This window comes from Rhincodon typus, chromosome 35 (assembly GCF_021869965.1).
Source record: "Rhincodon typus isolate 14 chromosome 35, sRhiTyp1.1, whole genome shotgun sequence".
NCBI lineage: Eukaryota > Metazoa > Chordata > Chondrichthyes > Orectolobiformes > Rhincodontidae > Rhincodon > Rhincodon typus.
The window spans coordinates 18,614,434-18,642,019 of record NC_063366.1 but is presented as its reverse complement, the minus strand read 5'-3'; the positions used below and the strand labels follow the sequence as shown (position 1 = coordinate 18,642,019).

At 40.7% G+C, this 27,586-nt stretch overlaps 1 protein-coding gene across 1 annotated transcript in view; it reads left to right on the top strand.

The window, feature by feature from the left end:
- Positions 1–27,586, top strand: part of LOC109921534 (protein PRRC2A-like) — a 94,892-nt gene that overhangs the window by 32,168 nt on the left and 35,138 nt on the right. The window contains exons 2-6 of the mRNA XM_048616660.1: positions 11,090–11,265; positions 12,902–13,079; positions 18,855–18,975; positions 21,104–21,176; positions 25,369–25,512. Coding sequence (XP_048472617.1) covers positions 11,151–11,265; positions 12,902–13,079; positions 18,855–18,975; positions 21,104–21,176; positions 25,369–25,512 — 631 coding nt within the window. The 5' untranslated portion in view covers positions 11,090–11,150. The remainder of the gene's footprint in view (positions 1–11,089; positions 11,266–12,901; positions 13,080–18,854; positions 18,976–21,103; positions 21,177–25,368; positions 25,513–27,586) is intronic.

Below are 27,586 nucleotides of genomic sequence, written 5' to 3'. Positions count from 1 at the left end.
GGAGGCACCTTCATAGATATTGCCATCTTGTATGTTGTGGGGCCGGGGTGGGGAGCAGGCATGAAAGCGAAGTGCAGCACAACACAAACAGGAGTAGGCCATTCAGCTCATTGAATTTTGGTTTTGATTTTTTTTTCTTATTTTTGAATTTCTAAAATTTGTGGGATGTGGGCATTGCTGGGTGGGTCAGCATTTATTGCTTGTCTCTAGTTGCCCTTGAGAAGGTGGTAAGCGATCTTCTTGAACTGCTGCAGTCCACGTGGTGTAGATTGACCCACAATGCTGTTAAGGAGGGAATTCCAGGATTTTGACATAATAAAACTGAAGGAATAACCATTATCAAATCAAGATGGTGAGTGACTTGGGGAATGTGCAGCTGATGGTGTTGTCATACATCTGCTTCTGTCTTTCTTGATGGAAGTGGTCATGGACTTGTAAGGTGTTATCTAAGGATCTTTTAAATTTCCTGCACTGTATCTTGTAGATAGTGCGCATTGGTGGAGAGAATGGATGTTTATGCATGTGGCTCCAATCAAGCTTTTTCCTAGATGGTGTCAAGCTTCTTGTGTTGATGGAGCTGCATTCATCCAGGCAAGTGGGGAGTTTTCCATCACATGGCTGACGTGTTTTATAGATGGTGGGTGGAGTTTGGGGAGTCAGCTGAAGAGTGATAAACTGCAGGATCCCTAGCCTCTGACCTGTTTTTAGAATCATGGCATTTATATGGCGAGTCTGATTGCTTGTTTGATCAATGATAAACCCCCAGGATATTGATGGTGGGGGACTCAGTGATGGTAATGCCATTGAAATGTCAAGGGGTGGAGGTTAAAGTTTCTCTTGATGGAAATGGTCATTGGCTAGCAATTGTGTGGTGTGAATCATTCTTATCACTTGTCAGCCCAAAAGTGGCTACTATCAAAGTCTTGCAGTATTTGATCATGGACTGCTTCACTATCTGGGGATCACAAAGTGCTGAACATTGCACAGTAATTGGTGAATGTTCCCACTGCTGATCTATGTACCAATTATGACTGCAACTGAAGGAGAGCCACTACTGACTTCCCATTTGTTGCAGTTTTGCTAGAATCCCCTGATGTCCTACTCAAATGTGGCCTTCACTCTCTCTCAATGCTTGAACCAAGGCTGTATTGAAATCAGTGGAGTGGCCCTGCCCAACGCAAACTAGGTGTCAACTGAGCTGGTACTGCTTGATAACGAGTGATACTTTCCACCACGTTACTGATAATCGAAACTTGTCTGTAATTGATCAGTTTGGATCTGTCCTGCTTTTTGTGTACAAGATGTGGCTGGACAATTTTCCCTCTATCAGATAGATGTCAGTGGTGTGACTCTACTGGAACAGCTATACTAGGGGTGTGACAAGATTTTTGTAATGTTGCTATAATGTTGTCATAGTCCATTGCCTTCCATAGAGTCACAGGACCTTTCTCTATGCTGTAGACCTCTTTGGTCCATCAAGTCTGGCCACCTAAATATTCTAATCTCATTTTCCAGTACTTTACCCATATGTCTTGGCATTGCAAGCGTACACCCAAATGCTACTAAAATGTTGAAGGTTTCTACCCATACCACCCTTTTTCAGGCAGTGAGTTCCAAATTCCCACCATTTTCTGGGTGAAAAACCCACTCATTCCTTTGAAACCTTCCTACCCTTTACCTCTCGCCATTGATCCCTCTGCCAAGAGGAAAAGTTCCTTCCTGTGCCCTATTTTAATGCCATACATCTTGATCATGTTCTGTCTCCTAATCCAATGATGGACATCTACTGGTCTCCTCTGCTCTAAAGAAATCAGTCCCAGTCTATCCAATCTCTCCATGACTAAAACTCTTTTGTAATATCCAGTGCCTTCAGCCTTTTCTTGATATCCCATGGAGTGAATTGAATTAGCTGAAGATTGACATGATGCTGGAGGCCAAGATGGGTCATCCACTGAGCCTTTTTGGCTGAAGGCTTGTTGCGAATGCTTCAGCCTATGCTGGGCTCCCCTAATGCTAAGGATGGGGATATTTGTGGATTCTCATCCTCCAGTGAGTTGTTTAATTGTCCTCCACCATTCACTAATTTAATGCAGTCATGGTTGAACAAACACTTAAACTTTTTACCCACATTATCACCAAAACCCTTTCTGCCATCAGTTTAAATGCATGATTACTGTTTAGTCCAGAAGATAAAGCTGAAAGCATTTGCAACAATCTTCAGCCAAAAATGCCAAATGAATGATCCAAGCTGTTTCATAGGTGCCATTCTTCAGCTAATGCTGATGTTAAGCTAATGTTTCTGAGGGAATTGGATATGCCTCTGGTCCTTTAAAATATTCCAGCAATAGTATTGAAGACTTCAGTGCCAGACCTTGCTGCACTCCTAGCCAAGCTGTTTCAGTACAGTTACATCTCTGGCATCCACTCAGCAATTTGGAAACTTGCCCAGATTTGACCTGTACTTGGACCAACTAAGACAAATCTAATCAGGCCAATTACCACCTTCTCTTCATCATTAAAGTGATGGGAGGGATCATTGTGTAATCCAGCACAATTTGCAATAACTTGCTCACTCATAATTGTTTTGTGTGCTGCAAGTGCCCTGACCTTGAACTCCTGTTCACGGTAATCTTGGTTCAAACATGGACAAAAGAACTGAACTCCAACGTGAGGGGAGAGTGACTGTCTTTGACATCATGGCTACATTTGACTGAATGTGGCGTCAAGGAGCCCTAGCAAAACTGGAATCGGTGGAAATCTGAGAGGGTAGGTGAAAATCTCTCTGCTCGTTGGAGTCATGCAGCACAAGGTAAGATGGTTGTGGTGTTGGAGACCAATTATCCCAGCTCCAGGACATCACTAATTTCTCCTGCAGGGTCCTGGTCCAACCATCTTTTTTAAGCTGTTTCATCAAAATCTTCCCTCCAACATAAAGTCAGTTGTGGAAATATTTGATTGTGCAATGTTCACTATTCACAACTTCTCAGGTACTGTAGCAGTCCATGACCGAGCGCAACAAGTCTTGGACAGTATCCATGTTTGGGCTGACGAGTGGCAAGTACGATTGCCTGGACCTTCTGTGGTGTCAGTGACCATCTCCTGAATCCCCAAAGCCTATCTAACATCTGCAAAGTGCAAGTCAAGAGTGTGATGGGATACAGTCTCCATTTTCCTGAGTAAATGCAGCTCCAGCAACAAGTTTTAACATTATCCAACCTGCTTGATTGGTACTGTATCAACAAACAAAAGATTATCTCTACCACCAGTGCTTAGTTGTAGCATTGTATGCCATCTGCAAGATGCACAACTGAAATTCACAAGGCTTCTTGACAGTACAGTCCAAAGCTGTGGCTGTTATAGTTTGAGAAGGATAAGGATAGTAGATGTGTGGGGTCACTACCTAGGGGTGCGTCCCCTTTTGAGGCACGTGCTGTCCTGCCTTGGAAGGACATCACCATTTGTTCAATGTTGCTGGGTTAAAATCCTGGGACTCCCTCCATAACAGTATTGTCTATCATGAGTGAAAGTAAGTTTTTTTTTTTTCTTCTCTTTTTTTTTTTTTCTTTTGGGGAAAAAAAAGTGCCAGTGTTTGACTGGATGTATAATTTTTTTCTTTGTGGCAGTGGGATTTGACTGAATATTTCAGAATTTTTAGAATTTGCAAACTGCTGCTTTGCATGTATTAGAGAGGGTTTATTGCAAACATTTTCTATTTTCATTTATTTTCTCACCACAGCTGATCCTGAATGTGAAGACTTGTACTCGCTGTTTCTCTCTAATATTTGTATTGTACTGCTTTGGAATGCATTGGCCACAGTTGCTTAATAAACATACAATCCAATTTAATAAATGTTGGAATGAGAAAATTGACTACTGTCAGTGAGTTGCCTGCTGTTTATTAATTTAGTGCCATTGTACATCAAATGTTTAATCAGAAACACTGGAAGTCAGCTGTAGCTAAATATTTTATTTGAAAGTCAACATCCCTGACAGTGCACAGCTTCCACTGCACTAAACTGACTGAAACATCCAGAATCTACCTTTGCCATTTAAATAGTCAACTCTGCTCTGCTACTTATTTTGAGGACGAGGAATCAAAAGATGCTCGACCCTCTTTGGGTCAGGGAGATTTTGTTTCTCCCCTCTCTCAATGTCAGAAGTAGGTGACCTCATTTTTAATGTAATCTCTAGTTCTAGACTTTCCAACAAGAGCTTCTACTCTAAATGCACCCTGTCATGCCCTTTCAGGATCCTTTCAATTTGAACAAAACCACCTCCTATTCTACTAAACTCCAGCAGGTCGAGCCAAGTCCAACAAACATTGCCTCATGAGGCAACCTGCCAATTCCAGGTATTAATCTCCTAAATTTTCTCTGAACTGCTTCCAACACTTAACAACTCTACTCCAAAACCTTATAAACACTTAACATCCTCCGTACCACTTCCCTGAAATTCTAATTTGCTTGAGGTCCTTCCTCCCTCCCTTCCATTTTCTAATTTGCAGCTGTTTCTGGGTTGTTACGTTTGCTTTTATAGAATCATAAAATCCGTACAGTGTAGAAACAGGCCATTCTGTCGATCAAGTCGCACCAACCCTCTGAAGAGCATCTCATCCGAATCTACCTCACTACCCAATACCTGCAGCTCTGCATGGCTAATCGACTTGGCCTGCGCATCCCTGGACACAATGGGGCAATTTAGTGTGGCTAATCCATCTAACTTGAATATCTTTTGGACTGTGGGAAGAAACCAGAGCACCTGGAGGAAAACCACGCAGGCATGCGGAGAATATGCAATCTGCGTACAGACAATTAGTCATTAGAGATATGCAGCATGGAAACAAGCCCTTTGGCCTACCTTGTCCATGCTGATCAAATACTAAATGAATCTAGTCCCATTTGCTGGAGTTTGGCCCTTATCTCCCTCAACCCTTCCTATTCATGTACCCATCCAGATGCATTTTAAATATTGTTGTTATATCAGCTTCCATCACTTGCTCTGGTAGCTCGTGCCACCCTCTGCGTGGGAAGGTTGCCCCTTTAGATCCTTTTTTTTTAAATCTTTCCCCTGTCGCCTTCAACCTATGCCCTCTAATTTTGGACTCGCCCACCCCTGAGAAAAGACCTTGTCTATTTACCCTATCCATGCCCTTCATGATTTTATAAACCTCTGTAAGGTCAGCCCTTAGCCTCCAATCCTCCAGGGAAAATAGCCCCAGTCTTTTTCAGCCTCTCCCTATAGTTCAGACCCTCCAGCCCTGGCAATATCCTTGTAAATCTTTTCTGAACCCTTTCAAATTTCACAATATCCTTCCTATATTTCAGGGAGACCAGTATTCCAATAGTGTCCTGTACAGCCACAACATGACTTCCCAACTCCTATACTCAATGCACTGACCAACAAAAACAAACATACCAAACGTTGCCTTCATTATCCTGTATATCTGCAATTCCATTTCAAGGAACTATGAATCTGCACCCCAAGGACTCTTTGTTCAGTAACACTCCCCAGGACTTTACCATTAAGTGTATAAGTACTGCCTTGATTTGCCTTTCCAACATGCAGCACCTCACATTGATCTAAATTAAATTCCGTCTGCTACTCATTGGCCCATCTGATCAAGGACCCGTTGTATCTTGAGGTAACCTTCTTCACTGTCCACTACACCTCCCGTTTCAGTGTCATCTGCAAACTTACTAACCATAGTAAGTCCTCTGGTTCACATCAAATAATTTGATGTAAATGATGAAAAGCAGTGGACCCAGCACCAGTCCAAGTCTGAAAAGCAACCCTCCACCACCACCCTCTGTCTTCTATCTTTGAGCCAGTTCCCTATCCAAATGGTTAGTTCTCCCTGTATTCCATATGATCTAACCTTGCTAACCAATGTACCATGAGAAACCTTGTCGAATGCCTTACAGAAGTCCACCGCTCTGCCCTCATCAATCCTTTTCGTTACTCAAATTCATGAGACCATTTCCCACGCACACAGCCATGTTGTCTATCCCTAATCAGTCCTAGCCTTTCCAGACACACACATCCTGCCCCTCCAGATTCCCTCCAACAGCTTGCCCACTACTGATGTCAGACTCTTGGGTCTATAGTTCCATGGCCATTCTTCACCACCTTTCTTAAATAGTGGCACCACGTTAGCCTACCTCCAGTCTTCTGGCATCTTGTGGCTGTCAATGATATAAATGTCTCAGCAAGGGACCCAGCAATCACTTTCCGAGCTTCCCAGAGTTCTAGGGTACACCTGCTCGGGTACTGGGGATTTATCCACCTTTATGCATTTTAAGCTGTCCAGAACCACCTGTAATTTGGACATTTTTCAAGATGTCGCTAATTATTTCCCCATGTTTTCTACCTTCCACATCCTTCTCCACAGTAAACACTGATACAAAATACTCATTTAGTATCTCTTATCTCCTGCCATTCCACACATAAGTGGCCTTGCTGATCTTTAAGGGGCTTTATTCTCTCCCTTGTTGCCATTTTGTCCTTAATGTATTTTGTAGAATCCCTTTCGGATTCTCCATAACCCTATTTGCCAAAGCTATTTTATGCTCCCTTTTGTTTTTTGCTGTCCAACAGTTGCCTGAGGGTGGAATCAAACCTGGCACCTTGGCCCTGTGAGGCACCAGTGCTAACCATTGAGCCACCATACTGCACCATTGTCTTTTGAAGACACTGAAAATAACTGCCTACTTCACCTGTCACTATTTTTATTTTTCGGTATTAATTTCCCAGGCTCATTTCTATTGGAGCAGTGCTCTCTTTAACTGTCTCTTCAAAAATATTTATAAAAACACTGTCTTTAAATGATTGGTTAGCTTTCTCTAATGCTTTTACAGGGGAGATGATGGTCTAGTGGTATTATCACTAGACTTCTGGGCAAAGGGATTTGAATCCCACCATGGTAGATGGTGAAACTTTAATCCAATAAAATAATCTAGAATTGATGATAATGATGGCTATGAATCCATTATTGGTTGATAGGAAAAACCCATCTGGTTCACTAAGTCCTTGAGGGAAGAAATTTACCATCCTTACCTGGTCTGGCCTAATGCGACTCCAAATCCACAGCAACGTGGCTGACTCTTAACTGCCATCTGGGCAATTGGGGATGGGTAATAAATGCTGGCCTAGCCAGCAAAACACTCATGCAATGCCGAGCACTAGCTTTGGGTCACTGTGTCTGTATGGAGTTTGGACATTGCCCCTGTGTCTGCATGGGTTTCTGCTGGGTGCTCTGATTGTCCTCCCACAGCCCAAAGATGAGTAGGTTGGGTGGATTGGCCATGCTAAATTGCCCATTGGAAATGGGTGATGGGGGTAGGATGGAGGTGGGCCTGGGTGGGGTGCTGTTTGGAGGTCAGTGCAGACTTGTTGGGGCAAATGGTCTCCCTCTGCTTTGTCCTATGATTTAGTTAATCACAGATGGTAGATCCTTCCCTCCTTCCTTTATGGGAATGTATCTCTTCTGTGTATTCTGAAATATCCTGGGAGAGTGTGCCATTGTCCCTCCATTGACCTGTCTCTTTCAGTAATTTGCCTGTTCGCATTAGCTAGCCGTTTTTTTTATTCATAATCAGAATTACTTTCACTGAAGTTTAAAGTACTACCTGAACCCCCCTTCCCTCCCTCAAACTGAAAGTCAATCATGTGATATGATGCAGGACCAGAAAATTATAACACTAAGGAAGGATTATGTAGCATTTGTAGTTTTACTTGGATTGAGGATGCTGAGTAGAGATTTGGTTTAAGGTGCACAAGTTTCAGCAGGCCGAGATGGAGTGGATGGGGAAAAATCTAAAACCCTTTGTGGGAGTAGGAGTGGCAATGATTTGTAAAAGGATTAGGGGAGAGATGAGAAAAAGTGAGTTAGAGCTGTGGGGTTCTGTTCCTTTGAAAGGGGTTTTCAGCCTACACTACCAAAATTTATTTAAAACGTGTTTGGATAGGCATCCTAACTCTTGTAGCCCTTCAGATGTGAGCCACGTGCTTCAAAAATGGGATTCCCTGAATGTTTTTGTTTTTTCGTTTTCAGGATGCAGAAATGATAGGCAGATTATTTACCTTTGGCTTTTCTCTATGCTGTAAATATTTCTGCAATTTCCAATGTGTCAGGATGTGAGGAAAAGGATACCATGTGGTTATGTGAATTGCTCCTTCTAAGGGCCAACAGGGATATGATTCAGTTGACTGCCATCATACTGTAAGGATACTATGATTTGCAGTTAGAAATCATTTAATAGCTCACTAATGCTGCACTAATTTGATTAAAGAGTAATCTTAGTGGCAGAAGAAAACTTCAGTAGCATTAGAACCCTTAAAGTTAGAACCTGCATTCTTAGGAGAGAAAATATTTACTTTTGTAAATCATGGTTTATTTCCTCTGAAATATGGGGTATAAATAGAAAATAGGCGCAGGGTAAGATTTCAACCTTTTTCAATATGATAGGTGATCATCCAACTCATTATCCTATTCCTGTTGATCCCTCTAGCCCTATGAGCTATATCTAACTCTTCCTTGAAACCATTCCATTTTTGGTTGCAAACATTTCCTGTGGCAGAGAATTCCACCGACCTCATTACTGAGATGGAGAAATTTATTCATTCAGTCCTAAATGGCCTACAATGTATTCTTAGACTGTGATCCTTAGTTCTGGTACAATAACCTTGTGAAGAAATCCAACATGATTAGCAGCAAATTAACCACTTTTGCAAGCCTGCAAGCAATTTGCATAGATAAGATCTAGTAAATTGCCAAGGAGTATGAGGATTGCAGGATAGATGTCACCAGGACCCCAAGAGAGCTCACTGCTTTTTGGTATAATGCAATGTTCTATCATATACACATGAGGAGCATAGAATCTTTAAAGCACAGAAGAAGGCAGTCAACTTGATATGTGCATGCTGGCTCTTTTGAAGTCTTTGCTTAGACCATTACCTGTGTATTTGAAATAATGTTTTGCCTATCTCTTATTCATGGTGCCACTTAATTTGCCATCAAAAAGACATGGCCAGCAGTAATGGCAGTGATGTTAACCTGTGTCAGGTACTGCAGTCTCTTGGGTTGGCAATGGGACTCCATGAACATTTGTGTACGCTGTTAGAGAGCATATGACATTGCTGACTGCTTCATTATCCACCACTTCTTCATTTTGGTCTACTTTTGTGGCACTGTTTTAGCTTTGTTCCACACCTATTCTCTCTCGAGAATTAATGGTGCTTGATCCCTCAGCTTGTCACTACTTCACCTGTCACAAAGGCTTTGTTCCACTTCACTTTTCCTGGTGTAAGCATTGCCCTTGTTTATAGGCCCGAGTTCAGCTTTCATATGTGTGCAGGCAACTTTCAGCTTTATCCATTTTCCTATCATCAAGCTGCATATATTTGCGTAGTCAGTGTAGCATCCTAGGCAAAGAAATTGAAGACTATCCATGCATTCAGAATTGAAGCGAGGAAAGGATCAAAAGCTGCAGCCAGGTGAGTGAACTGTTTAAAAATTAGCATGATCCCCTGCCTGATCAATGTTACCACAACAATGGTCAGCGATGTGCACATGACCATCTACACCAGCAAAGAAGATTTGAACAATACAGAGGTTCCCATAACCAAATTGAAAGACCAGAAAATTGACATTGTCAAATCTGTGTAAAGGGGATCACTGGAGGACTTGTGCCCTTGGACCAATGCAGAAGGGATTAGCTGAGCAGCTTGGACTTGCCACGTCTGATCAGGATCCAAACCAGTCCAGCGAGCTCAGATCAAGTCAGAAGTATGCCTTCCCCCACTGGGTCAGTCCAAATTAGTGGCAAGGCATGGGAGATTATTTTAGCAACTAAGACTCCTTGGGTCCAGCCTGAAGGAATACACAGGCAAGGATTTGAACATGGCTGCTTGGAATAATGCACTGTAGGGATTCTTCATTCTGCTGAAATGTGTAATTGTACATCCTTACATGTTTTTCTTCTCATGTACTGTAATTGTAAATTCTGGAATACTTTGCATGCATAGTAAAGGATGCAGAGACTATCTAACTGTACAAGGCCTTTAGAGTGTCAGATGGTGAACAAATGATGCTGGCTTCTTCCCTTTTCATAGGGGAAGTAGAGTTGGCCAAAGCTGCTACTGAGAGAAAAACTATACTATTTACTGTGTCATTTTTCTTTTGGTTATTAGAAATTAGATTTGTTTGAAATTCTGTAAACTACAAGTGGAATTGTCTGAAAGATAGTAAGAATTGCCAATGCTGGAATAAGAGATCAGTGTGGAGCTGGAGGAACACAGCAGGCCAGGCAGCATCAGAGGAGCGAAAAAGCTGATGTTGCAGGTCGGGACCATTTCTGAAGAAGGGTCCTGACCTGAAACGTCAGCTTTCCTGCTCCTCTGCTGCCTGGCCTGCTAAGTAGAATTGTCTGTCTTTTTCTTATTTCCATCTGTTTGTTTTTTTTTAATTTACTTTGTCTGAGTTGCTGCCTCTGTCAGCGTTTCTTGCGTATTCTTAATTGATCAGAAGGTTGTTACAAATTGACCAAATTATTCTGGTCATATTTAGGCTAAATCAAGTCTGGATGATTGGTTTCTTTCCCTAAAGGACATTAGTGAACCAGATGTATTTTTTTTTTTAAGAACAGTTGATAGTCATGAGAGTCATAATTAGGCTTGATTTTTACTTATTCCTGATTTTTTTTTTAAACTGAATTCAAATTTAAACCATGTGTCTGGGATTCTTGCACCTTTCCAAAACCTCTGGCTAAGGTCTTCAGATTACTAGTCTACTGACAAAAATACCAGTTAATCCATTGTTTACCCTGTACGTCCTTGCCAGGTATCTTGTGCCCAAGAATTGCTGATCATCACTTGTTACAATACAAACTTAATGTTTCTGTCAAAGGTACCTGACATTGTCCGTCTATGCCCTCCACTGGAAAAAGACTATTTTAAACTTGACCCAACACCAAAATCATGCTTGCACTAAGTACTGAACTATTGCTATGTTTTAATGAAATACATTGACAAAGACTGTTCATATTCAGATATGCTGCTGAGAAATTATCTATGAACTTTTCTTCTCCTTTAGAAGGAGGCACATTTCAAGGGGTGCCTAAAGGAACCACCGTACTCAATGACCTTCCAGCGAGATGTCAGATCGTTTGGGGCAAACTGCAAAGGGAAAGGATGGAAAAACCAAGTACTCGTCACTCAATTTGTTTGATACTTATAAAGGAAAGTCCTTAGAAACCCAGAAACCCACAGGTAAACCACTGATTTAATATTGTTCTGAATAAATCATTTAAGAACTTTGTTCTTTCCCCTCTTTAGTGCTCATGTTTACTTTAGGCACAGATCTAATCGTCCTACTAGTTATTACAGTTTTGTCGCTACGTTTCAGATGCAAATATTATACTCTTGGAAAATAGCATTTTAAACTATTTCATTCCTGAAGATACTGCCACCTTAAGTATATTGCACCAGAACCAAATCCTGATGCTGTCAAAAGTTTTTTGTTTTTAAAAACATTGCTAAAGGAGAATAGAATTTGAAAGGTTTTTGTCTTGCGCTCATCAGAACTAAGAGGCCCAGTTTTATGGAGAATGAGAAGAGTGTATTGATTTGTTGGGTCTTAATTGGCAAGGCAATGGGGCAAGAACAGTTAACTATCAATCTTGATTCTCAGACAAGGCAAGTTGATTCCAACTGATCAGGGAGTGCAGCAGATTCCAGGCGTCTCCGTGACCTCTCCTTTTGAAAAGGGTGCAATGCTTTTAGCATGTGCAAATCATTACAATGGCAGCCCAGCTGATAATCTTAAATTTGGTTTCCAGTGAAAGCTCTTAACACAGACTCGATTCATTAATAAATGAGTTCCAATAGCAGAATCACATCGAATGGTTGATGTACTTTTGAGGCTTGCTGGCATGGGCTGGTTGAGCGCAAGCTGCATGTGCCAGCTTTGAATGATCAATAAGAAATGTTGTTTGTTATTGTAGAATAATAGAATCATAGAATCCCTACTGTGTTGAAGCAGGCCATTTGGCTTATCGAGTCCACACCAACCACACGAAGAGCATCCCACCCTGTCCCTGCATTTCCCACCCTAGACACTATGGACAATTTAGCATAGCCAATCCACCTAACTTGCACATCTTTGGATTGTGGGAGGAAACCCACACAGATGCAGAGAATGTGCAAACTCCATACATGGTTGCCTGAGGCTAGATTCAAACCAGGGTCCCTGGGACTGTGAGGCAGCAGTACTACCCACTGTGCTGCCAGTCATTGAGATATACTTGGCATATCGCTGCATTGGAACTTGTTTATTACGTTACTGTACTCAACTGTGTGTTAGGTAGACTTCTGCTTCCTGCAGTTTTTCATTCTGTGGAGTAGTTGGATTTGGGGAAAATCCTAGAATAGCTTTTCTTTAAGCAAAGTATCTCTATTTTGAATTCCTGAGATTGGCCAACTCAACAGAAACCCAGATTAAGTCTGAATCATTCCCATTCTCCATGCCTCTGGCATAAACCAGGCACTGCAGATGCTGTTGAGACTTGAAGGGAAAGCACTGTTTGAAGTCAACAGACTTTTCAAACAAAAAGGGATTTGAGGCAAAATTTTATGAACTTTCCATTTTTAAAAGGAGCACTATTGATTAGACTGCTGTTTTGTTGTTTGGACTAGCTTTCCATTAACCTATTTTTGAGTAAAGGTGCAACCTTTTTGGTGAAAGTTACCACTGGAACATGATGGTGCAAGTTGGTATTCTGTACAGAAGCTCACATCTGAAATTTTTCCACTGTCTTTACAGTTTACTTCCACTGTAATGATTCCTTGCAAGACAGCTGTTATAAGTTTGATTAAATTTATTTTGTTTTCTCTCTTTTTTTGCCAGTCACCGCACGTCATGGATTGCAGAGTCTCGGTAAAGTTGCCGCAGCTCGGCGCATGCCACCCCCTGCAAACCTACCAAGTTTAAAAGCAGAAAATAAAGGCAATGACCCCAATATTTCTTTAGTACCAAAAGACGGAACAGGATGGGCAAGCAAGCAAGAATCACAAGACCAAAAGAGGTAAGTGTTTTGGCTACATGCACTGCCCTTCAGTGTTATGACTTGTGGCTGTGCCAAGTTCTTGTTTACATGATATTAATGCATAATGGATGACACTCTGTAGCCAGTTTTCAGTACCTTTTTTTAAACCCTCAAATTGTGTCGGAATCTTACCATCAGTTTATCACCCTTTCGCAGAACGACGAAGGATCGGAATGGGTGTTTGGAGCAGGAAAAGAACGATAAGCCCCATCTGAGGCTGTCTTTATTTGACCAGTCCTACTTTCAATCTTATCGCTGTATCTCTCATTTCCTTCTATCTGTATGGCGGGACCGAAGTGCCTTTAATGTGCTGGCTGCCTAATTACATTTTCCTCACCTAAGCAATAATTTTCTGGAATACATTTGCTCCCGACATATTAATTTTTTCATTTGCACTGCCTCATACATGACCTCTTTTGATATAGTGAATAATTAGGTCACGTTAGTTATCTTTATAGTCTTGAAAGCTTCATTTTTTAATGCTTCAAGTCAAGACCTTTCCCACTTTTTTTACCTGGTCCATCTTTGTTTTTGTGAGTTTATCTCTTGCTAGTTTCTGCAAATGTTTTTGGTTAGTCCTATTTTCTTTCCAAGTAAACAATTGTCAGTACCAAGAGGTGAGACATGTTTAAACTTGCAAATGACAGATTTGGGACTTGCATTGGGAAATGCTGCTTCTCAAACATCAGTTAACATGTTAAGTTGGCTTCTGTGAAAGCAGTGGAGCTCGAATAGCCTAGGAATTACTTTCTTAGAAGCTATAATGCAGGAAATAGCAAGTATCTGTTCTGATTCTTTTTCTACTTCTCTGGAATTTGACTTGTGATTTTAGGTTGAAATAGTATTGCAGGTGAAATGGCCACTTGCTCCTTCCCAATCTTTAAAATTTATGTTTGAACCATGATAAGTTATGATCTCCAGTTTGCTTGATGACAAGTATTTGTTGCTGCGTTTGAAAAATTTACAAACAAAACTCACTGAAGAATTGTGCAGTAATGGGGTAAGCAATTAGGATTGCCTGAGGTTTTATTGTCTTTGGGGACTGCCCGTTGTAGTGTGTGGACAGCCAATCCATCCAGTATCTGTGATTTGTTTTGTGCAACAGTACAAGCTTCACCTTTTACACCATTGCCATTTTGGTCTTCCACACTAGCAAATTGAACAATGGCAGGTAATTTTTATAAAAACTAAACCACTTTGGAGCTCTCTTTTAAAACGCAGTCCACTGTTTCTGTTGCAGCCAGGCTTAATTGGGTCTGAATTGTGCAGCTTTAGATTTTGTCGGTTGGAGTTCAACTACCATCTAACCCAGAGGTGTATCGTAACCTGTCTTAAAAAGGTGATCAATTTTTTTAGGCTCTTACAGACCAGACCAAAACCCCCTCAAAACATAACAAGAACGTAGGGTCTAGGCTAATTACTTATTTTAAAGGCAAGTGTCAGGCATGGCATTCCAGATGCAATTCAATCGGACAAACTACCAGATTTGAAGCAAAGCGGACTTTATTCATACACTATAGTTAAAACAAAACAAAAAGAAGAAATTGGGACAACTTAACTCTATTGGAAAATTCAACAGAATAATAAATTTATTTAGCTACGAGACAGTAACTGTTCCAAAAATAGTAACAGCCCATAAACACACCCTTGGCAAAGGCAAATTCAGTAAAATAGACTATCTCATGCAATTCTCCAGTCCAAGAGGAAAAAAGCCATTGAGAAAATTGAGAGAGAGAGAGTGTAGCAAGAAGAGATACTACTGAAAGCTAAAACTAAAAATCTTGGGTCAGGAGGAACTTGACCCCACCCATTTCAGGCTGCTTCTATGTTCCAACTTTTAAAAACAAACCCAAGGCCTCAGCTTTTTACTTTTTTTGTATTGAAATATACAGCTCAGCACCCTGCCTTAAAACATCTCAAAATGGATAAAATGCACTCTTAAAGCCATGATTTGGAGGTGCCGGTGTTGGACTAGGGTAGATGAGGTCAGAAATCAGACAACACCAGGTTATAGTCCAATGAGTTTATTTGAAATCACTTGATGAAGGTCCAACACTCCAAGCTTGTGATTTCAAATAAACCTGTTGAACTATAATCTGGTGTCGTCTGATTTCTGACCTCTTAAAGCCATAGCATTGTCAAAGCTCGTATCGGTTCTCACAAGGCCTTCAATGAGATGCCATAATGGACTAATAAATGCGATTAGAGAATGTGGATGCAAAGGACCAGATGTTGAATAGATTGATAGTTTGGTTTCAAGAGCGATCCAAATGTCGGAGTCAAGTGTAGTTAGTGACAGGTGACACATCTGTTTTGAACAAGGATCAGTGTGGAGACCATGGCTATTGACCTTTTTTATATTCAGCTGTGGGATGAGGGCATTGCTGGCTAGGCCAGCATGTAATGCCCATCCCTAAATGCCCAGAAGGCAGTTAAGAGTCAACCATATTTTGGCAGATCTGGAGTTTCGTGCAGGCCAGACTGGGTAAGGCCAGCAGTTTTCCTCCCCAAAACTAAGCATTAATGAACCAGATGAGTTTTTCCAAAAATCAAAAATGGATTCATGGTCATTAGACTCTGAATTCAATAAAAATCTAGAATTAAAAGTCTGCCATCTGTGTGACAGGATTTGAGCAAGGATCCCCAGAACATGACTTGGGACTTTGGTTTAGCAAACAAACTAGGATTGTATATATCAAATGTACGATTTCATGGTGGTGTTTCTTCGTTATGCAAGTTAATTAGTCAGCAAATGAAATTCAATGCTGATAAATGGAGTCTTACATTATGGTAGGAAGAATATGGATGTCACTTATTACTTGGAAGGTGCAAGTCAGGGTGGGTTAGAGGAATAAAGGGATCCAAGAATATAACAACTGCTTATTGCAGTCTTGCGTTGCAGGTTAGTAAGGGCGTAACAAACACTAGGCTTCTTTTCTCTAGGGATAGACTTGAAAGGAAAACTTAAACCCCTATATCAAATGTTGGTTAGACCACAGTGTGCAGCCTTGATCACTGTATTGTTAAAATCTACTTTGGAGACCGTGCAGAGGTGATTTACAGGAATGTACCAGAAATACTTGGGTATGAGGTATTAGGAAGTGATCAATTGAGCTGCATTTGAAAAGAGGGCTTCAATGATCAAAGACAGGAGTTTTAAAATTATGAAAGGTTTTGAAAACTTAGATCTTGAGAGAATATTTCATCTTGTGGGGTACAGCATGACTAGAGACCATCAATATAAGATAGTCACCAAGAAATCCAGTAGGGAATGCAGAAAAATGTTCTTTAACCACTGAGTAGTAAAATTGTTGAACTAGCTGCCACAAGTGGATTAAAGCAAATAGTGTGGATGCTTTTAAGGAACAACTGAGCGAGTATATGGAGAAGAAAGGAATTGAGGCTTTATTTGATGCCTACAGTTGGGGAAAGATTTGCAGAAGTTAGGGTGGAATTTAAGTACTGGCTTAGCCTCTGTGTGTGTGTGTGTGTGTGTGTGTGTGTGTGTGTGTGTGTGTGTGTATACGTCTGTTCTTCATCCTTTGGCTCAGGTCTAGGTTAAGACGATACAAAATTCTGTTATCGCATTTCTCTTCCATTATGCATAATTCCAATTGAGCTAAGTGACCTGAAGTTTAATTGCAGTTTTGTGTTCTGTTTTGTATCGGGGCAAAAGGGTGAAAAATCATGCCAGTATTTGTTAGATTTCTCTTCAGTTTCTTTTTATGCCCCATTATTCATAGTTTGTGGTTGATTTTGTGCAGTTCAGTTTACTTATACTACTGTCGCATTGTCTTTGCTTAATGAAATTGGGAAGTGCTGACATGAGTAGTTGCATGTACAGCTGAGGTTTTATGTCTGCATTAGTTTAATCATCATCTTCCCAAACCACTCCGGTATTATTTTGAATCTTTTGGTTTCTTCTTCTTAGTTTAATCATGATGTGCCATTGTGGTGGCTGTTATGATCCCAGCTGATATTGCTACTGAACAAATCAGATTCCAGTATAAACTTTACTTTACTTTAAAAAAAACTTGCTCATCCTAAGATTTTCAGCTAATGGTCTAGTGCTCTTTCTCCTCTGTATAAGCACTCTTTCATTAGCATGCCAGGGTTCTTGCAGCCTTACCATACTAGTGTAAAATTTTATGATTCTTGAACAACTGAGTTATTTTGTGAACGGATTTTAAAAGTTATTGACGACCACCCATATATCACTAGTTTAAAATCCTAACTTTTAAAAAGTTGACATATGTTACCTTTTCATCACAATGACATGGCTGAACCTGGCCATTTTGTTGGGATTGAAGTTGAAAGGACATGTTTAATACTTCAAAGTGAAGAAGGAGATTTATATCAAATGTTTGTCTTAAATGTGAAACTCTCATCACCAACACTACCTGTACTATCAACCTTTTTTTTAAAACAGTAATGTGTGCTGTTTGATTTGCTCTTCAAAATGGAATCCCTTCAAACTGAATTGATTTTTTGCAAAGGCCCTTCCCTTAAGCTCCCCTGAATCATCCTTTCCTACAGCAAGACTCTTGAGCTCCAAGTTTGACGTTGCCCTGCAACTAATAGACTAGCCAGAGGGTCATGTAAATATGAAGAGGGCTATACAAGCACAGAGTACATGCCAGGTCTCTGTGGAACAGTCCAATTGCCAATAAACTTATTTATCTTGAGGATCCATCCAATCTCTTTTTGAATGGCTTCACTTTGTACAGCCTTGTTGGCAGGACAGTACCATTTGCATCCCACCCAAAAAGTAAACCTGTCCTATGGGTTTTCTCCCATCAGTTAATAAGACCAGCACTACTTCTGTCTGTTTCCTAACTACAACTCTTCTCAGTCTCTCTGAGAACACCCGAGGCTAAGCCAGTTGTTAAAAATCTTGAATGGTGCATTCGATCCTAAGATGAGCTTTTCATCTCTCATTCCTGCCATCACTAAGACTGCTTATTTCCAACTTCATAATATCAACTTTACTGCCCTAATTGCACCAATGCTATTTTGTGCATCCCAGTTTTATGCATTGACATCAAATCATCTATGTTGTTACTGGGCAGTGGGGATGAGTAGGATGCACATTTCATGAAAGCAATGTGCAGCTTATCATTTCAAAGCTAAACATCAAGGTACATTCCTCTTGGCAGCAGCAGCACCTACTTCTCCTCCCACCAGCTAAGATATGAAGGGCCAGAAGCTTTGCGATGTCACTGCTCAAACAAGGGGACATGAATGACTCTTTCTCAGAGTCATTGTGTACAGCAAAAATTGGCCACAACTGCAATGAGGGTGAGTGAGTCTCTTTTGGGCATTTAGTATACTAGACTGCTTAAGAGGCCTGTGCCCTGTCTCCAGAGATTCTGCAACGATGTGGAATCTGTCTGAACCTGGTCTTTGTTCATCGCCAGTCCTTGCTGCTGATGGGTCACTGCTGCTCTCAGGTCTTAAAAGGATAGACGGTAGATATTTCTATCTGTTACATCTCCCCTTGTGACTGCATTTCTGACCCTGACTCCATACATTTTTTTTTTTCCTTGGCCATTGGTGCATTCTCCAGTGTTGAGTACCTGTTTGAGTTCATGTTCAATCTTGGTAATCATAATTTAAACCTTGGCTGATCCCCCCCCGCCGCCTTTTTAATGGTGTATTTTCTGTTTCTCCTTCCTCTACAATTTTGAGTGATGAAGTCTGTGGTGGATGAAAACCTGTACTCAGCACTTCAACATTGTCCTTCATTATTTTCAGTACCGATGCATCGACAGCTCAGCAGCCGGAATTGCAGCTGCCGCCGGCTTCACAGACGTCTGGCTCCAGTCAGCTGAAACGTCCAGCAGCAGCAACAGCAGTGGTAGCAGCTCCACAGGAGGTGGGTGGTACTTGTGATTTGAGTTTGTGATTGTATTAGTTTGTGGCTATTGTTGAGACTGCCGGTAGCATATCTGGTATTTTTGTTTTGCCATACATCAGGGATGTTCTTCCCCTCACTGTCTTCTCATTATTCCTTTCTTCCTCCCTGCAAGCCACCCAAGTGAACACGTATACTGAGGAAACTGTGTCTCAATTGTGGAGGCACTAATTATAATTAATCAGTCTTCCTTAAACTCACTTGGGGTGCCAGAGAACTACAGAATTTTCAATGTTAGACCCTTGTTCAAGAAAAGGTATAAAAAGTCAAGATGACAGGCTGATGAATGAGGGGGGCAAGTGACAGATGAAATTTAATGAATGGAAGAGAGAAATGAAACGGTTAGGCAGCATAAAATAAGTGCACAAGGAGGTGCAGGAGCAGAGGGACCTGGGTGTAAATATGCATAAATCATTGAAGGTGACAGGTAAGATTGAAAGAGCGGTTAACAAAGCATACAACTTCCTGGGTATTATCATTGAAGGTGAAGAGTGTGCAAGCAATGAAGTTGCTAAATTTGTATTAAACTTTGTTTCATTCTTAACTAGAGTATGTTGCCAAAAAAAACCAAAGAACTGCAGATGCTGGAAATCAGAAACAAAAACAAATTGCTGGAGAAAGACAGCAGGTCTGGCAGCATCTATGGAGAGAAAGCAGAGTTAACGTTTCGGGTCCAGTAAACAACTTTCGGAGCAGATGTTGTATGTTGTCCATTTCTGAACATTGCACTTTAAGAAGGATGGTGTGGGAGCAGGAAAAGATTCATGAGAATGGTTCCAAGGATGAGAAATTTCAGTTTTTGTTGTTGAATTGGAAGAGTTGAGACTGTGTGGTTTTTCTTGCTATAATAAGGTTGAAAGAAAATTGGGCATGGTTACTACCTAATGACATTATTTACTAGGCAACCCTGAGTAGCAAGTGCTTAAGATCTGCAATTCTCTGCCTTAGTATGGTGGAAGCAGGGCTTTTGTAAGGAATTGGATTGTTGTCTGAAAAAGTTGGGTGAGGAGGGAGGAAGTGCAGGATCAAAGGAAAATGCAGAGGTAGGAGTTACTTCAAGTGAAATTGCTCCTTCAGAGACTGCCTAAAGACCACCTCTGTGCTGGAATTATTCTCTTTTATGTTTCAATCCTATTTCAAAAGATTATAGCTTAATGCGACTTTTATTTTGTGTTTCTGAATAGTTGCTGACAGAATTGCTTCATTATTTGCCAAGCTATGCCAAAGGATGCACTATGGTATCAGCATTGCACATACACAACTGGGCTTATATAAACTTAGATTGTACGTAATCTAATTTGTTTAATTTTTTTTTATAAGATGTTGTTTAAGATTGCTAAATCCATACTAAAGGGCTGTGGATCCTCGTGAACTTTCATAGATTTTTTTTTTTCCCACTTGGCCTATGTCTATATACTGCCTTAAAGTTTCTTGCTTTACAAAAAAAATCGCTTGCCCCTTCCCTTTTTTTAAGACCGTGTCCTTTATTTTTGCTTCTGTCTTGGGGACAGCGCACCAAGATGTTGTCTGAGTCTGGAGATGAGCGGCTTGTAGAAAGACTGGAGGCATTAGAATTTTTTTTGTGTTTTTTGGAGGAAGCAGGAGATTAGGGTAGGGTTAATTGATACATTGATCTTCTCACCATGGAAACAATAGCTGGACCATAAAAATATAATAGAATGTCTGAAGGTGTCAAGGGGAAGCAAGATGTTTGTTTACAGAATGAATTATGCTGACTTGGAATTTGCTGAATATAGATTGACTGGTAACTTACAAAATTGAATTGGAGATGTATTGAAGGGAAGAATTGCAGGGAGCTGGTGGATTGTACCAGCTCTTTTCTCCAGAGAGCATGGGCTTAAAGGGTGTTCCCTATACTGTAAAATCCCCAAATAGACCATCGATATCTTTTGTGCTTCTCCCCCAGCCCCAGTCTCAATATTGTAACTGCATCTTTGGATATCTGCCCAACTATCTCTATAGCCTGCGAGCAAATGACTTGTCGATTCCAAGGTATGCTGAAAGCACTTGCTGACCAAACAAAATTTCTGATGGTGATCAATTGCCTATTTATTTCTGTTAATTACAGGCCACCCCTTCAGTACAAAGCGGAACAAAATCATGGGCACAGGCGAGTGTTACACATGGTGCACAAGGAGATGGTGAGTTTAAATCAACCTGTCAAAATACTGCTTGCAAAGGGAACAATTCAGTTCAACTTTGATCATGACAGTCTGCAGTATATCTATGCAGTGTGTTAAATGTTCCAAGTTTCAATTGGGGGAATTGAGAATTGAATATTTCACTTTATTAACTCATTTGATGACATCTGATTTCAGCTGAGTTGCTCTGCTCGGGTATTGGCAAAGGTTGGCGACAGCACTGTGTAGCCTTGAGGTGTGCCCGTTGCTGTACTGGGAATTTCTTCTATTTCCACCTTCATTACCTTATTTTGCATTATCAGCAGATTGCATGACAGGCCTTTTGGCCATGTACAGATAGGTTAGGTTAGGGTTTGTGCCTACACCAGTAAAATTGATTCCGAGAATAATGAAGGACACGTAGTTTCGTTGGGGTTTGGATTTAAACTAGACCCCAAAGATAGATGAAAAGACATTTGAGTGTAGAATTCTTAAACGACATGCTGGCAGTGGAATACTTGCCAGTGTGACACTTCGTTGGTCGGGCACAGGCTCGTGAAATGCACAGCAGTTTTCTAGTTTTCTTCCCAAACTCAGGTTTGTCTTCTATTGGACCATTTTTCCTCTATCCTTTGCCACTCTTGAGTAAGGTAGAAGATTAGTACAGATTTTGTCAGATGGCTATGAACCTTGGCCCTAGAAGTGAACAGTCTTAAGTCTCTGTGTTGTCCAATTCAAGAATTGAAAGAGTGTTTAATACAGCTTGTGCATCTTAATATTTCTTTTAAACTAGAAATAATAACTGAAATAATCTGATCAGAGATGCTATTGTGATGTCAGTGTTGTGACCTGATTGGCTGGTTTTATTATAGTGGCTATGTTGCTTGGTGTTAAGGTGAGTACTCGTTTTTTTGAAATAACTACCTTTACGTTAAAATAAATGTAGTTCCATGGACCTATTCAAAAAGTGCATCTATCAGGAAAGTCTGACCCCACAGGTTTATGTATGAGAAACAAAAGGGGCAAAAGGAATTAGTAGGGGTTGTGTGTGGACCCCAAAACTGCATTAAGCAGGAAACTGGAGGTGCATGCAATAGAGAGAGATATTTGTAATTGAGTGACTTTTATCTGTATAGAGATTGGGGAAAATCAGATTAGTGCCTATACAGCAGAGGAGGAATTCCTGGAGTATATATGGGATGGTTTTATAGACAAATATATTGAGGAACTAACTAGAGAACAGGCCATCCTAGACTGGGTATTATGCAATGAGAAAGGAAGAATTTGACAGTCTAGCTGAGGTCCCTTGGGAATGAGGAACCGTAATATAGAATTCTCCACCAAGATGAAGTGAGTTAGTTGATTCTGTGACTAGCATCCAAGAATGCATGAGTGAACTGCAACAATTGTTCATTCTTGTCCAGAGCAAAAGTACAAGAATGGTGGCCATGCATGGCTAACAAGGGAAATTGGAGAAACTACATGCTGTACAGCTCTATGACTCTTAGATCCAAGGAAGGTGCATACAAATTGGTCAAAAAACAACACGAGCAGTGGGAGTAGTTTAGCATTCCTCTACAAAGAACAAAGGGATTAATTTAAAAAGAAAATTGAGAGCAAGAGTTAGCTTGCGGGGAGCATAAAGACTGGCTATAAGTTTCTATAGGTATATGAAGAGAGAAAGATTAAGCTAAATATCTTTACAGTCAGAGGCAATTTGTAGTGGTGAACAAGGGAATGGCTGACTGACTAAATAAATACATTGGTCCTGTACTCATTAAAGGAGGACGCAGGTAAAGTCGCAGAAATATTGGGAAACACAGGGTTTAGTGAGAGGGAGATACTGAAGGCAATCTGTTTGTAGGGAAACGGTGTTGGGGAATTTGATAGGATTCAAGGCTGATAAATCCCTCGGCCTTGATAACCTACATCCCAGGTAGTTGAAGTGACCCTAGAAATAGTAGATATATTGGTCATCTTCCAAGACTCTATACTCACTATACCCAGTATTTAAGAAGGGAGGCAGAAAGCGAACCAAGAGTTTATAGACCAGTCAACCTGTAATCAGTAATGGACAAAATGCTAGATTCCATTATAAAAGGATTAAGAGCTGAGCATTTGGAAAATGGTGGTCGGATCAGCTGGTCATTGTGGGTTTACAAAAGAGAAATCACGCTTGACAAATTACCAGATTTCTTCGAGGATGTAATTAGTAGAATTGATTACGAAAGCCAGTGGATGTGGTTTATTTGGACTTTTAGAAGGCTTTTGACAAAGTCCCACAAAAGAATTAGTATGTAAAGTTACAGCGCATGGATTGGGCCTAATGTACTGAGATGGTTAGAGAACTGGTTGGCAGATAAAAAGCAAAGGGTAGGAATAAACAGGTCTTTTTCAAAATGGAAGACAGTGACTATTGAAATATAGCCAGGATCTGTGCCAGGACTCCAGCTATTCACAATATATGAATGATTGGTTGGTTGGGGAAACTAAAAGTAATATCTCAATTTGCCAGTGACACAGCTGGGTGGGAGGGTGAGCTGTGAGGAGGATGCTGAGACGTTGCATTTTGGTTTGTACAAACTGAACGAGCAAAGGCATGGCAGATAAGGGGATAAATGTGAGGTTATCCACTTGATAGTGAAAATAAGAAGGCAGATTATTATCTGGCTCATGAGAGAGAGTAATGTACAATGAGACCTGGGTGTCCTCGTACACCGATTGTTAAAAGTGAGCATGCAGGTGCAGAAGGCAGTAAAGAAGGCGCACAGTATATTGGCCTTCATAGCAAGAGGATTTGAGGCCAGAAGCAGGGGTATCTTGCTGCAGTTATGCAGGGCTATGGTGAGACCACACATGGGATATTTGTCCAATTTTTGTCTCCTTTTCTGCTCTTGCTATAGAGGGAGTGTAGCGAAGGTTTACCAGACTGATTCCTGGAATGACAGAACTGACGTGAGGACAGGTTGAATTGGTTAAGATTTTATTTGCTGGAGTTGGAAGAATGATGGAGGAAGTCATTAAACCTATAAAATTCTAACAGAACTAGATTGGGTAGTTGGAAGGATATTCCTGATATCAGGGAGTCTAGAAGCGGGGTCGCAGGCTGAGGATAGAGCTGTACTGTTTAGGACTGAGATGGGGTGTAATTCTTTCCCCAGAATGGTGAGCCTGTAGTATTTGCTACTATAGAAAACTGTCCAGGCCAAAACATTTTCTGAGATTAAAGGATACGGATGGAAAGCAGGAATATGCTGTTGCGTTGGATGATCAGCCATGATAATAATGAATGATGGAGCAGGCTTGAAGGGCTGAATAGCCCAAGTCTCCTGTTTTGTATTTCCAAGGAAATTGTTAGCCCATCTAATATTAAGAACTGACCCCTATATTGGTGCTGTTTGTTCAAAATAATATAAAGTTGCCCAACTTCAGTTCAAAGTATCAACTGCTGGTTTGAAGCCTCTATCTTCTAATACTACTAAAGATAATGTAGAAGACAAATGTTGTTTGAGACTTGAAACTGGTACTTGCATTTTCTGAGACCAGTACCATTTATGCTTGTGACGTGCCTACTTGGCTTATTCTCCTCTGGCTTCATTCAGGTACGAGATTGAGACTTGCAGCATGATCTGGTTGATGCATGTTGTACACACAAGACAACTCCTGTATTAATTGGTATTCTGGTCCTTCAGAAAATAAGTTAAGGTGTGACCTTGCTGTTGGGTGTTTGAAGATTCCCCAGCACTATTTCATGAACAAAGAGCTTTTCCTGTATCTTGGCCAGTATTCCTTCCTCTCTCAAGTCTGAACCAAAAAGTGAATTAATTGCTTGTCTCATTGCTATTTATGGAACATTGTTAGCATAGCTTAGCATATGGATATTTCAGTCATGCAAAGAACCTGAAAAAGTCGTGAAAGCTGACTCAATCTTTTTCAAAAGATAATTGGATAAAAAGTTGGAGAGAAATTGCCAAAACACTCGGGCAGAGAGCAGTGAAGTGGAAGTATCTGGATGTCTCTAATTTAGAAATATGACGCTGGCGTAATGGGCCGGATGGTTGCCTCCTGTGCAGCAGCATTGTGATTCTTTGAAATAACTCGTTGTATGGAAAACTTTGAAAAGGGCTACATTAATGCTTGTTTGTGGAAGTGGAACACTCACTTGCTATTGGATGGACTTGCTTTTTAAAAAGTGAAAACCTCTTGCATTCAGGTGGAAAGGGATCAAACCAACAGTCGCCATTCTCTCGCGAGGAATTTCCAACCCTGCAAGCGGCTGGAGATCAGGACAAAGTTGGCAGAGAAAGGGACATTGCAGATCAGTCGTATGGGCCAGGACCAAGCCTCCGCCCTCAAAGTAAGCATTTCTCCTCCATTGCACATGTTTTTGCTTTTGGATTTTTTTTAAAGTTTAAAGTATGGCTACATTAGAGCTCTGAATTTTTTTTAAAGAAACTAGTTGGTCATGTAGAATCAAAGTGCTGCTTTTTCCAAGGATGTCACTGTTTTGTTTCTTTGCTTTATAATACGAGATGAGGTAGTTTGGGAAGCCAAAAAGCAAGTGGGTGTTCTCCAGCTGTGCAATGAAATTCGGTGTTTTCTTATACAATTGAAATTACAGAAAGGATCATTTATCCCAGGAGGAAACCCTTCTTGTGAAGGAAATCGAAATCTGAGACTTTTCCCCCTCCCATGTAGTTGAGGCTCGTGGATCAATTAAACCTTCAAAACTGAACTTCATCTTGTTAGTCAAGGGAGTTGTAGAACTAGGGTGAGTGAATGAAGCCAAGGTACAGATGGTTGTTTGGTGGAAAAGACTCTAGAGTCTTTATGATCTACCTACATTGGATTTATTTGTGATCATTGGTAAGTGAGGTTTTTATGCCAGTCTGCTAAACTATGTTGCTCCAGAGATGTACAAACAATGGATGCCCATATAGAAGCAACAAATCAGACATTGTCCATCTATTCACAGACTGGGGCTGGTTCTACAGTGCGACGGAGATAGGGCTATAGAAATAGACCAGCTGGTCTCAAATACAGATGCCGTTGGCTGAATGGTTTGCTGCTGTACTGTAAAATTCTATGAAAGGAACTTTTATTATAAAAGTCTAGCATCTCCTCTAATTTTCTGCAGCATCTAGATTTTTTTTTAAGGAAAGCAGGCTTTTGCCATGAGTTTCTTACAAGGAGTCTTTGGAAAAAGGAGTGACACTGGTGAGAATTATTGTTGATCCTTAATTGCCAATGGAAGGTCTGAGTTAGGGTATCTTCCTAAGTGGGTCATTTTGATGTTTTCAGATATTGGGTTTGATTATTTCAAGATTTTCACCTGAACATTTAATATTTATTGTATTAATACATTGTGATAGTCTGCACTCTGAACTGGCTGTCTCCATACAATAGCATTTTTCCCTTTTAAAAGACATTATGCACCAGAATCCTGAACGAAACTGATAACATACAGTACCATCAAATTGACAAGTAAGAATGACTTGGGTTTTGATGTAGACAGTTCATTCAAACATAGCTGTGAGCTACACTGGAAACATTATTAATGCATTTTCCTGTTTTGCAGCTGTTGCATGTCCTGTATATTTCAAACATCATTTTGACTTTGACTTTGAACTTTATTTGCATTTGACCACACCAAGGCTATCATGTCTGTCTTGTACTTCTGAAAACCTGGTCAGGTTGCCTTTGCTTCAAGGGGTGTTTGTTAAGCATGAATCTCTTTGAGAAGTGAATCATGACTGCTTTGAAAGCAAGGACTGTGATCTTTAGAGGAAGGCGTTGTAGAGACACCTGAAATTACAGTTTCTGTCAAGCTGAATAACAGATGTGGTGTACAAATTGTTGTCAGATAGGGGTGGTGGAGAGAGAAGGTCATTCTAAAGATCAAATTTCATGCACTTTCCCTTGCTGGCTTCCTTTTATGTCTTGATAAAAAGGTATTGATATAGCTGCACTGTTGATACAACTTCTAAAGCTGAGGTAACAGGGGGTTTAAGCATTCTCTTTGCTGTTGCTGGGTTTAGCTAAGCAGCCAAGAAGGGTGCTGTTATGAAACGAAGATTCACGTGCCATGCCACAGATGAATGGGAAGAATCAGCATGCTGTCGGTGCCTAGAATGTGAATGCCTAGAAAGATCTGCAAACTTACAAAACATCTTGGTTTAGTTGTCTCTGGGAATTGGCCAAGGTTACCACTCGTGACCACGTAGGACTTTAGCTACGGTAGTCTCCACAATCAGATCATTTTGCTGACTCAGTAATAGGCTATATGTAGAATGGTAACTTTTGGGGTACTGGAAAATTGCTAATGGCCTTAAGATCACGATTCAATGATAGTTGGCTCTATTTAGGAGAATGCAGGCTGACCATTTTCAGAGAGAAAACCTTGTGTTGAGGTTCAATTTATACAAAGAACG